We start from the raw sequence: 12,718 nt of genomic DNA, 5'->3' as shown, positions 1-12,718 counted from the left end.
TTCTTAATACAGACAGGTTTTATTTCTTCTTTCCTGAACCACATGAACATGATCAGGATTTTGAAACTTCATGATGCAACATGAGGATTTTAAGCAGTACTTCTTTTTTTTTTATTTTTGGCTGCGTTGGGTCTTCATTGCTGCACGTGGGCTTTCTCTAGTTGCGGCGAGCGGGATCTACTCTTCATTGCGGTGCGCGGGCTTCTCATTGCAGTGGCTTCTCTTGTTGTGGAGCACGGGCTCTAGGTGTGTCGGCTTAGTTGTTTGCAGCACGTGGGCTCCTGGGCACGTGGGCTTCAGTAGTTGTGGTGCACAGGCTCAGTAGTTGTGGCTTGTGGGCTCTAGAGCGCAGGCTCAGTAGTTGTGGTGCACGGGCTTAGTTGCTTCGTGGCATGTGGGATCTTTCCGGACCAGGGATCTAACCCATGTCCCCTGCATTGGCAGGTGGATTCTTAACCACTGTGCCTCCCGGGAAGTCTCAAAGAGTACTTCTTTAGAACAAGAGTTAGCCTGACTCCCACCCTCCTTCTTGACCCGTCTGCACACCCTGTGTGGAGTGTAACTGATGATGGAGTCAGAACGTGTTCAAGGTTTCCAGAATACAGGCATACCCTTCTTTTATTGCACTTCGCTTTATTACACTTCACAGATACTGCATTTTTCTTTTTTTATAAATTGAAGATTTGTGGCAACCCTGTGTCGAACAAATCTGTCGGCCCCGTGTTTTCCGGCATTATTTGCTCAGTTGGTGTCTTTGTGTCACATTTTGGTAATTCTTGCCAGATTTCAAACTTTTTCATTATTATGTTTGTTAACGCGATCTGTGATCAGTGATCTTTGGTATGACTGTTGCAAAAAATGACAACTTCCTGAAGGCTCAAAGGGTGATTAGCATTTTTCAGCAATGAAGTATTTTTTAATTAAGGGATGTACCTTGTTTTTCAGACATAATGCTATTGCACACTTATTAGACTACAGTATAGTGGAAACATAACTTTTATGTGCACTGGGAAACCAAAAAAAATTGTGACTCGCTTTATTGCAATATTCACTTTGTTCGATATTCGCTTTGTGGCAGTGGTCTGGAACTAAACCTGCAACGTCTCTGAGGGATGCTTGTGTAGGAATTCACAGTCTCTCCATTTTTAGAGTTGTCCTCTTCCTCCCCCACTTCCTCCTTTCCTCCGTCACTTCCTTCCTTCCACCTTGCCATCCATCCTTCTTTTTTTTTTTTTCCTTCCTCAGAGCTTCTGTTATCTCTTCAAAATGCATGCCATTTTCCTTGTGTCCTCACACATGGATGAACAATGAGAAAGAGGATTTTTCTTCTTTGGGTGGAGGAGGACCGTGTAATCACTCTAATCATTTTCCTAAAAAGTGATTTCACCGTTAACTTTTCTTCTCCTCTCCCCATAGACGTAGAAATATATTTTACAAAACTATGTTTAGTTTAATTTACACATCCTTTCATGAACAGACCAAGTTCTTTAAGGGCATTTATTCTGCTTCATACAAATAATTGATCAGCCAAGTTAATTTACTTCTGCCTGACTTGATCAACCTTAATTAACTGCCCTGGAATCGAGACTGAACTTTTTGTTAGCTTAAAATCTTTCACAAGCATGATAACAAGGGCTTTATTTTCCTTAAATTTTCAGCATCAACACTGTAACCAAGGAAATAATCATAATAAGAAAGCATTGCTTTCATTTACTATAAATACATTGGCCAGGATATTATGAATTTTCCAGAATACTTCCAGAGAGCAGCTCTGTTGGCAATGACAATAAATAAGCACGCTAAACTCAGTTCTTATCCTTCCTACAAGTCCCTCCAGCACAAAAATCGATCTTTTGAAATCAGTAGCTCTGTAATGTTTCCAAGCAAGACGAGAAGCGGGCCATTTTGGCTTCCTTAAGCTTTCCGACATCTGTGGGATTTGTAGCATCAGCTTTTGTGAGGTTGTGTTGAATGGATCATATGTGATTTAAACACGCCCCGCGCCTTCAGAGAAGCCATAGAGAAAGTCAGAGGAAGGTTGGGCTTTGTTTCTCCAGAAAGGACTCATGAGTGGGTGTGGCATGGCCGTGCCCTCCAGGTGCCGTGTCTTTCCTATTCAGGCACATTGGATGGTTGTGCGCTATTTGTTGTTTTCAGTTTGTCACGAGCAAAGCAGTTCATTGGTTTTAGGGTGTCCCAGAGGAAAGCGGAGGTTATGCACACGGGGTGCCTGGGACAAGCAAGGAAGAATAGAGGGTCCAGCATGCTATGTTAGAAAACACAGATGCCTCTCCCATGACTTGCTTTAGGTGACGCTAAAATTGTAAAACTCAATAGAAAGAGACAAAATACAGTGGTTCGCTAAAGAATGCTGACACTTTCAGCTTTGTATTTTATATGCTTTTGTTTGTCTACCTGCCACCCTCATTGTTGTCTTTTTGGGTTTTGACTTTGTTTTCTTTCCGTCCGTGTACTCTGCATCACCACCTAGCACAGGACTTCGCAAATGGGAAATTCTCTCACCGGTTTTTGAACGGACAAGTTCACGTCTGCAATGGGGAGTGATTCTGGCGGTATCTCTTCCTTAACCTGCTGTGGTTTAGTTTTCTTATCTGTAAAATGGGAATAGCATTCCCTGCTTTTTCTCCCTCAGAGAATTCTTCTGCGTTTGAAAAACACATAAGAGGGCTTTGTAGTTTGTGCGGCATGACACAGATATAAAGGCTTATTAAATGGCTTGGAACATTCCATAGAAAGAAAGAACTGCCAGGCCAGATATTGTTAGAAATGTTCTTAGACATCGACACTCCTCATTTTTCACATGTGCTTTTCAAAAAACCTGTTTTCTCCTGATTGGTGTGGGAGATTATGGGAAAATTTAAATCTTCCAACTGACATACTACTGTTAGCACTTGACTAATTAAGGACATCCTCGGACCAAAATAATCCTTTATGCAATTTTGGTCCCAAAGCCTGCACTCGCACAAACCTGGTTCGCAAGCCAAGCTGCTTGGCTTGATGCCTGCAAAACTTGTGCTGGAGGACTTGGCAGTCTTCTTTGGAACTGCATGGACCAAACCCTTCTCATCAAATTGTGCACTGGGGATAGTTCGTACTCCACCCACCATGATGGTGTCAAACTCCGGAAACAGGAGCGGGGACTCTTCGACCGACACCTGTCTTCAGGTCTGGGGTCCTGATGGTCACGTGGTTTGAAAGCAGCATTTTACCTGTAGCTCTGCCCCCTGAGGACAGGCTGTTTGGCTAAATATATCCCATTCTGAGGGCAGGTATAGAGTTTAGGTATGGACAGTGTTTTTGTCTTTGTGGGGTGGGAAACCCCTGTAATGGACAGGCTTTCTGGAAGGTTAAAAACTTTTTTTCTTTAGCTATGCTTGTGACATATCCTAATAATTAAATGGGTTTCCTTGCTCACCACTGAGACAACCGTTCTCTTCCTTAAATCCCTAAACACTGTCTTTTCCTTCGCTTCTATATGCAGGGGCAAGTTTGTGGCAGAGAAACTGAAATGTCGGGGGGAAGAGTACCTGCGTTTGACAGATTTATTTATTTTTTGGTGATAAACTAGGTACTTGCATTTTGCCTGGTTCTTGCATACCGGAGGAAGTTTTAGCTGTTTTTTGGTAGATTCTTTACTCTGCAGACAGTGAGACTATGAACACAATTTTTTAAGGACTATAATCACTGAAATATCTGATCTAAAGAGACGAGAGTGAATCAGCTGTTGTGTCTGAGTTTGTTTCCCACCTGTTAACAAAAAATGCCATTCTTAATCCAGTTCAGTATTGGATTAACTTTAAAAAAAGATATGTCTTCTGGGTTTATGAAGTTTGTAGTTACATTGGATAATACTATGCACTGAAAGGAAATAAAGACAGATAGGACTTTTTCTGCTCTAAGTTTTCCATTTGTTTTTTGTACGAGTTTATAGAAAAGAGACTTAAAACCAATCCTAGCAAGAAGGCAACCTCCTCTAAAGATGTCCAGAGTGTTTAAATTTCCCTGTTGTCACATATTTCACGTGTGGGGGGAGAAAATCTGCAACACTGGTGGTACACATGTCTTTCCATGATTTGAATCAATTTGTTTAGAAGTTTTCTGCCCTTCTTTTTTAAATTAGTTTTTACTAATACAAAATTGTATAGTTGCTTTACAATGTTGTGTTAGTTTCTGCTGTACAGCAAAGTGAATCAGTTATACATATTCATATATCCACTCTTTTTTACATTCTTTTCCCATGTAGGCCATCACAGAGCACTGAGTAGAGTTCCCTGTGCTATACAGTAGGTCCTCATTAGTTACGTATTTTATATATAGTGGTGTGTATATGTCAATCCCAATCTCCCAACCAATTTATCTTCCCTCCCCTTTTATCTAGGATTGGTGTTTCATATTTTACTGAAGTCTTAATTATACGGGCATTTCTCAGCTTGGGCGTTTGAGCTGCCATTTTCCTTTAGTGACTGTTGTTTTTTCTGGCCTCTCTACTTGAAGTGTGACCCTGGCATCTTCACTGTTTGCCTTCCCCCGCCTCACCTCAACTTTAAGAAAACACATCAGACTGAATTTGTCCAAATCTTGGTTCCACCACTAGTGGCTATGATATTTACTGGGCAAAATAAAAGAAGTTTCACAGAGCCTTAGTTTTATCATGTAGAAACTGGGGCTAGGAATTGTCCTGAGAACTAAACTGGAGAATACATATAAATCCCCGGGACTGACACAACACTGGTGATCAGTAGGTGGTCACAATTGATATTAGCAAATATTGTCTTTCGTCATAATTGGGCATCTTTACTGAGAGCTGAATTGCCTCCTTGGGACAATGGTTTTGTACCCAGAGAGCAACAAGGAGTGCGACATGTGTTTACACAAAGGCCACATTCTCTAGCGACTCGCCTTGGACTTACAGTTGTCCTCCCTCATCCACAGCTTTGCTCTCTGAGGTTTGTTACCCTCAATCCAAAAATATTAAATGGAAAAGTTCCAGAAATAAACAGTTGTTAAGTTTTAGATTCCACGCCATTCTCAGCGTGATGAAGTCTCACCATCCTGCTCCAACCCGCTGGGAGTCACCCCTTCGTCCAGCGTTTCCCACCCATTGGTCACTTAGTCGCCATCTCAGTTGTGTCTTAGTATCACAGTGCTTGTGTTCACCTATTACACCTTAAGTAAAGTAGTAACGTCTGCTTTACTTAATGATGGCCCCAAAGTGCAAGACGAGTGATGCCGGCAATTTGGATGTGCCACGGAGAAGCCATAAAGTGCCTCCTTTAAGAGGGAAGGTGAGGGCTTCCCTGGTGGCGCAGTGGTTGAGAGTCCGCCTGCCGATTCAGGGGACGTGGGTTCGTGCCCCGGTCCGGGAAGATCTCACGTGCCGCGGAGCGGCTGGGCCCGTGAGCCATGGCCGCTGGGCCTGTGCGTCCGGAGCCTGTGCTCCGCAACGGGAGAGGCCACAACAGTGGGAGGCCCGCGTGCCGCAAAAAAAAAAAAAAAAAAAAAAAAAAAAAAAGAGAGAGAGAGAGAGAAGGGGAAAGTTCTCAATGTAATAAGAAAAGAAAAAAAATCACATGGTGAAGTTGCTAAGATCTATGGGAAGAACGAATCAAGAAAAAAGAAATTCGTGCTCGTTTTGCTGTCATACCTCGAGCAGCAAAAGTTATGGCCATAGTGCGTGATAAGTGCTTATTTAAGATGGAAAAGGCATTAAATATGTCTAGCAAGATACTTTGAGAGAGAGAGACCACATTCACATAACTGACATTATAGTAATTGTTGTAATTGTTCTCTTTTCTTGTTAGTTATTATCGTTAGTCTCTTACCATGCCTAATTTAGAAATTACACTTTGTCTTAGGTATGTATGTATCGGAAAAACCATAGTATATATAGGATTCAGTAGGCATCCACTAGGGATCTTGGAACGTATCCCCTGTGGATAAGGGGGGACTACTATATATATCTCTTTTTTTTTTATTTGATGTTTAGTACTTTCAGATTCAGAACTTTTCTTCGGTCTGCCTAGGCAACATTTTCTCCAAAACAAACATAAGAAGGCCCAGACCTTTCAGGCCTTAAACCAAGCTAGAGGTTAGGAATCCAGTATGAGAAACACCTAACTTTGAATGGGACTTCTCAGGAGAATTTTAACCATAAGGCAAAGATAAGAGTCTGAATTTGTTTAGCTTCTGAAAAGTGGGGAGTTTTTTTTTCCTCTCCCTCAAAGAGGCCTATCTTATTGGAAAGGCCACTTTTGAAGAGTTTCAATACCTGAATGAGTCCAAGGAGTGTGAATCAGTAAAATGCTTTTTGGGTTTTGAGTGTAAGGGTTTTCAGCACGAATTACCTCAGGGGAGCCTATTGGTAATGTGCGTCATCTCCTGATAGACTGAATTTGCAGAATATTTCTCTAAGAGTGTAACACACAACACAGAGCCTGCACATACTAAAATGTAACGTTACACGCTGAACAGAATGACTTACCAGTTTTTGAGCAAAAAAATATATAATAATCACAAATGTAATCACAGAAATTCAACCATAAATTCTAGGTTCACCTGAAAATAATTGTTCTCTTCTAAGGGGAAAAAGATAACATATAGAGAACAATACTAGTTCTCAGAACTAGTTCTCAGAACAAAACTTGAATTTGTTTTTCTCAAGTTTTTAATTTAATTTTTATTTTATATTGGACTCTTGTTGATGTACAGTGTTGTGTCAGTTTCAGGTGTACAGCAGCAAAGTGGTTCAGTTATCCATATACGTACATCTGTCCCTTTTCAGATTCTTTTCCCATCTAGGCTGTTAGAGAATAGTGGTAGAGTTCCCTGTGCTCTACAGTTCCGTATTCAAAAACTAGGCAATTGGACCATTTCTAAGGGGTAACGTGAGTGAAAGGAAATGACAACTGTTTACAGATTTTGGCAACACTGAAGGCAGGGCCCTTCTCCTAATATACAACAACTGTGCTAACAGCTGCTTTTTTCTTTCTCCCCGGCTCCCTCCTCAAAATCCTTCTACCAGGTTTTTGAGTCATGATGCAAGAATCTGGGACTGAGACGAAAAGTAACGGTTCAGCCATCCAGAATGGGTCAAGCGGCGGCAACCACTTACTAGAGTGCGGCGGCCTCCGGGAAGGGCGGCCCAACGGGGAGACGCCGGCCGTGGACGTGGGGGCGGCCGATCTGGCCCACGTGCAGCAGCAGCAGGTACTGAGCTCTGGAGCGGGGGCTGTGGCGGGCGGTGGGTGCCGATGCTACTGCTTACCCTGACGTTTGACCGCTGCGAATGTCTGGTGCTCACCAGCTCTCTGACCGTAAGCACCATCTTTGAAGCCACTAGCGCAGCAGGGCCCCAGTGACTGGCTTTAAGAGACGGAACTGCCAAGGGCTTGAGAAGTAGAGTCTTGGAAGCCCCCTCTGTCTTGGGGAATGGTGGTTGAAAATGAGGTTGGGTGGACCTCTGGCCACTTCCTTTGAGCCTCTAATGTGTCAGCCTAAAGTTTAACTACTTGCAATAAAACAGATCTTTGGAGAAATGGTTCCCAGTGCTTGAATCAAAAAAGAAATACATAGACTTATTAAGCCTTATGATGAGAGAAACAAAATAAGGGATCAAGGATAAAAGAGAAATGAGGGCTATAAGAGAGGAAAGTAGGTGACTTAGGAGAATAGAAATAAATGGAAATACCCAAGCAGAATTGGGTAAATAACAAGACATCAATAACATAGGCATCGGGGTAAGAAAGTGCTTGCTGCTACCTGGAGGAATTTCGGGAGATGGGCCACTTACAACTGTTTCTTACATACATATGGCAGTTGGTATGTGACTAAATCCTGTTAATGTTTTAAACGCTCTCTTAGTGGTGGCTCCCCAAAATGCACGTAAGTTGCGACGTATTCATTCTGTTATATCCTTTGTAGGCATTTAAGTGGGTACCTGGGAGTGACTGGTAAAATATTTCCAAATGGTAAAGGGTGTGACCCAGAAAATGGCATTGTGTGGCCAGTGTTGACGCAGATTCGAATAAGTAAATAGCATTTGCTTGAAGATAAGCATTGTTTTCCCAGCCTCTCTTGTAATTAGGAAATATTGTTTGTTTTTGTTAATGATAACGGATGATGTTTGTTACATTTTAGTGTTTGATTCATTTATTCAGTACAAAGTAATGGTGCCATTTGGAAAAAGGTGTAAAAAGAATGGTGCATCTTTGGACTTTCGAGTGAAACGGAAATTGTGCTGGGGGTTGAGGGAAGAGAAAGAAAAACAGAAACCTTTTCTCAAACCATTTTCTTGGAATCTATATCAGAGAAGCAAGGCAGTCCCTCCTTGTTTTAGGGATATAGCCTTTGACAGGCTCTAAAACATGTATTATTTTCTCCTTACTAAGAATTTTTTACAAATAAGGAGCCATTAGATTGTTAGTCTATCAGAAGTTGGTGGAACCAGCATGAGACAATGGAATCTGTTGGGGAAAGATACAACAGAGAGAAAGGGGACACTAACAGACAAGCTAAGGTCTTAATGCAGAGGACTTGAAGTGATTTAATCTCTCTTTTAGTGGCAGCTCAAATCCGATAGTGCCTGCTTCCTGGGCATCACATCAGCTGGGATTTATGATGTATGTTGTGTATAAACTTTGGGCACTTGCATTAGTGCAAATGGCCAAATTCCACCCAATGCGGTTATTGACAAAACCTATCAGTATATGGTAGAAAGATATCCATGTGTTTGTGTGTGTATTTGTTCATTTGATATTCTCAGATGTTGATGGTTCTGTTGAGAATAAAGAGTTGGTAATTTGGTTTGCCGTTTTCTGTGCCCTTACCATACAGAAGCCAAGGTCAACTGTTTCTTTTTTTTTCTTTCTTTTTTTTTTTTTGTGCGGTACGTGGGCCTCTCACTGTTGTGGCCTCTCCCGTTGCGGAGCACAGGCTCCGGACGCGCAGGCTCAGCGGCCATGGCTCACGGGCCCAGCTGCTCCGTGGCATGTGGGATCTTCCCGGCCCAGGGCACAAACCCGTGTCCCCTGCATCGGCAGGCGGACTCTCAACCACTGCGCCACCCGGGAAGCCCGGTCAACTGTTTCTTTATGGAGTGGTTGAAGTGGGGCTATTGACTGATGTGGTATGAACCCCGAGTAAGTAGTATTTAGATTATGTTAATTGGATAAATGAAAATAAACTTCTTCTGATTTTTATTTGAAAAACTGAAAATCATCCACTATCTCAAAGTCGTAAGCCAGCCAAAAACTTTTATACCATCAACACACACACACACACACACACACACACACACACAGCCTGACCCCACGAACAGCAACCACAAGTTGACCTCACAGAAGAAAGTTGTATACATGCATATTAACAGCATCTTCCTTGAAAACCATCAGTAGCAAAATTAGTTATTCATGTCTTTCCTCTTTATCTCGGCTGTGACCACTTTGGAAATTATGTTGTTATGGGTTATTGGTATAAAGGTCAATACCTTTTGATTGTACTTCGAAGTGCTTTTAAAATTTTTATAACAATTTTATTTCTAATTGCCAAGGACATGTTTTGGGAAGGAAGAAAGCAGTTGGGTCTATCATTGTGGCTAAAACCCCACGTATTGTGCTCGGCAGGCCTTTTTGGTCTTTTAAAATAAAATACTGACAGCTGTGTGACTTCCCTAAGTGTATGATGAGGCTCTTAACAGGTTGTTGGGGGGAAAGAAAATCTGTAGATGAAATAAGAAAAAAACCCCGACAGGATTGAGAAAAGTTTTACGGGACTCGCATCATCAGTTTTCTAACAGACTGAAAACTGCTACAATTAAACAGTTCGGAGAAATCCGAATGTCAGCGTGATGGATGTGGGTTGTTTTCGTCATTTTTATTCTACAGGTTTTTACTTGAAGTGAGAATACCAGCAATGAGAAAATCACAGCCATGCTGAATTCATTACTGCGGTAGTCACACAAAACCACGGATAAAATTTCAATAACTGCAGGCCACAGTTGAGTAAACAGTTGCACTGAAATTTAATTCCTGTTGACTTTTCCCCCATTCCTCGCCAGGGGCACATTCTGACTCTGTAGTACAAAGACAACAGGGGTTACAGCTTTGATTAATGTAGGACAGTGGAAGAGAATTAGAACTGTAAAATATGTTAGAAGTCCATGGAACAAAAAGATCTGGCTTAAAAGGACTTGGTATAAAAATGAGTTAATTATGCTGTGTATGAAACTGAAATGTTCTAGGATTTTCCAGTTGCACCAGTACAATCATTGACGATATAGGGAGAATTTTTACCTAGTGCGGGGATTTAAAATACATAAACGCAAGCCTCTCTGTGTTTGATCGATATTACCAAAGATAATTACGAATGAGAGCAAGTGTCCTTTCAGGATGGAGGGCTTTCACGAAGATTCGCTGTGAAGTGAGTGACTTCTGTGCTGGGTTTGGTCTATAGGTTGGTGAAATCGGGTCCAAACAGACTGTGTGTGTGTGTGTGTGTGTGTGTGTGTGTGTGTGTGTGTGTGTGTCTGTGTGTGTGTGTGTGTCTCTGTGTGTGTGTGTGTGTGTGTGTGTGTATTATGTTGACCACTTAGAAAAATGCGAGAAGTCTGGCTTTTACATTTTCTCTTGAAAAATCAGCAGATCTGGTAACTGTGGCCAGTATTCCTACAAGGGTAACGATTGTTGGGAGGTGAATTGCTACTAAGTCAGGGAGCCTATAGCCCGGCAGTCAGCCTGAGTTCCCACCCAGTACCTTTGCTGACTTGTACCCTCTGGGCAGTGGAGTTGGTGATTCTTTTCTGGACGTTGCCATCATCACTCAGAAGCCATCGGCCAAGGAGAGGTGCTACCATTAGCTGGAGGAGCCCGCCCACACACTCACAAACTGTCTTCCTTCCTCAAAACTAAATGTATTATCTCTGTAATGTTTCAACTCTACTTGTATCTGGGGCATGAAACTCTTATAACAATAGTTTTCTAATAATATAATTTGATAATGCTTCTGAACATTTTCTTTTTAGCCATTGAATAATTCTTTACCCAGTACCATCACTGCTTTTTATTTCCTATTATCCCCGTCCCATTTCTAGGTCTGTGAAAGTTCTGTATTGGATATGGACTACTCCATTATGAAACTCAGCAACAAATACTATTACCAATTACTAAAGTTTTTTTTTTTTCTTTCTTTCTTAAAGAAAGGATTTTAAAATGTCCAGAGCAATTTCACAAACTGTGTGGATTAATGCATTTTAAAAGTCTTGAGTTTTAGAAAGCAGGATTTTATTTCCATATTGCTGCAAATGAGAGCTTTTTCAGATAAGCATATTACATAGAGCATAATGTTTAGAAGTTTCTCCGTATACAGCATATGCTGTCAGGTCAATTAACAGAATGCATACTAGAAAATGTTTATTCAATAAAAATGAATAGCTGTTAAATAAAACAGCTATTTCTTAACAACATTCCATTTCATGATGGGCTTTTTTTCTTTTCTTTTTTTTTTTGGTACCACCTGGCACTTTTATTGTCTGCAGATCCATGTAGGGAGAGCGTTGCTTGCTAGAGTGTTGAGGTGTGGCTGTCGTTTTATGTGAGAAGGGCAGTTTAGAAGTAGTCTTGTGAGAAGAACATTTAAAAACAATAAACTAAATATGGAATTCAAAGATATATTATTTGGAGAGTGTGGACAAGTGATGTGTTTACTTCATTATTGCTTCTTTGACATTTGGTTTAAGGTGTTGGACCTTCTAGCCCAAAAGACGTACATGTTTCATGTTAATAATTTAAAAGAAAAAAAACAGTCAATGACTATTAAGGAGGTACGAGAAATAGAAAGGATAGGGAGCTTCTGCAAAATCATGCACGAGAAGGAGGGGGATCCACTGGGTTGAATTTTGCCAATGAGCCATTGAAGGAGGTAAAAGATGAGTCATTACACAGGACCAGAGACACTCAGAAATTCTTCTCTTCGTTGTCAAAATGGCAGAATGAATCCCTTCCTTTAGTTTTTTTTTGTTTTTTTTTTTTTTTTTGCGATACGCGGGCCTCTCACCGTTGCGGCCCCTTCCGTTGCGGAGCACAGGCTCTGGACACGCAGGCCCAGTGGCCATGGCTTACGGGCCCAGCCACTCCGCGGCACGTGGGATCTTCCCGGACCGGGACACGAACCCGTGTCCCCTGCATCGGCTGAAGTTACTAGTTACTAGTGGATATCGAACAGAACAGGGAGAATGTCCTACCAACATGTCAAGTTTTAAGTGCCTCTGTAGAAAACAGTGTCTGGAAGAAATAGCTGTCAGTGTTTGGATGGGCAGTACGGTTGTATGATAGGGGCCCTCCCTTTGTTTCTCATTCTCCCCCATCTTTCTGTGGGGGACCGTGTTAAATTCCAGAGGCCATCCTTTGCTTGTTTACGCTTCTACAGAGGGAAGCCCAGGTGATTAGGTATGTATCTGTAGGTGCAAAGATGAGGCGTCAGTGGCCAGTTCAGCCTTACCATTCTCTTTTTCTTTGAAAAAGGTTCCTTATGAAGTCTGTAGGGAATCCCCTCAAATTCCCATTGTAGCAGCCAGGGACTGTGTCTGAAAGGGAGGGTCTCTGGACGCCACTGGAAGGGTAAAGATGTTCAGCATCTTTGTATCCTAAGAGGGAAGCTTTCAGAAGAAAGTACAGAAGAAGAAGAGATTATTCATCTTTATTAG

General features: G+C 41.8%; 1 protein-coding gene across 7 annotated transcripts in view; it reads left to right on the top strand.

The window, feature by feature from the left end:
* Nucleotides 1-12,718, top strand: part of FOXP1 (forkhead box P1) — a 501,131-nt gene that overhangs the window by 264,600 nt on the left and 223,813 nt on the right. For all 7 annotated transcript variants that reach the window (XM_073787565.1, XM_033865275.2, XM_033865278.2 and 4 more), the window contains one exon: nucleotides 7,043-7,227. In XM_073787565.1, coding sequence (XP_073643666.1) covers nucleotides 7,054-7,227 — 174 coding nt within the window. In that variant the 5' untranslated portion in view covers nucleotides 7,043-7,053. The remainder of the gene's footprint in view (nucleotides 1-7,042; nucleotides 7,228-12,718) is intronic.

The sequence above is a fragment of the Tursiops truncatus genome, chromosome 10 (genome assembly GCF_011762595.2).
Source record: "Tursiops truncatus isolate mTurTru1 chromosome 10, mTurTru1.mat.Y, whole genome shotgun sequence".
In the NCBI taxonomy this organism is placed as follows: domain Eukaryota; kingdom Metazoa; phylum Chordata; class Mammalia; order Artiodactyla; family Delphinidae; genus Tursiops; species Tursiops truncatus.
The sequence above is the reverse complement of the archived record's forward strand: the minus strand, read 5'-3'. Positions and strand labels throughout refer to the sequence as shown.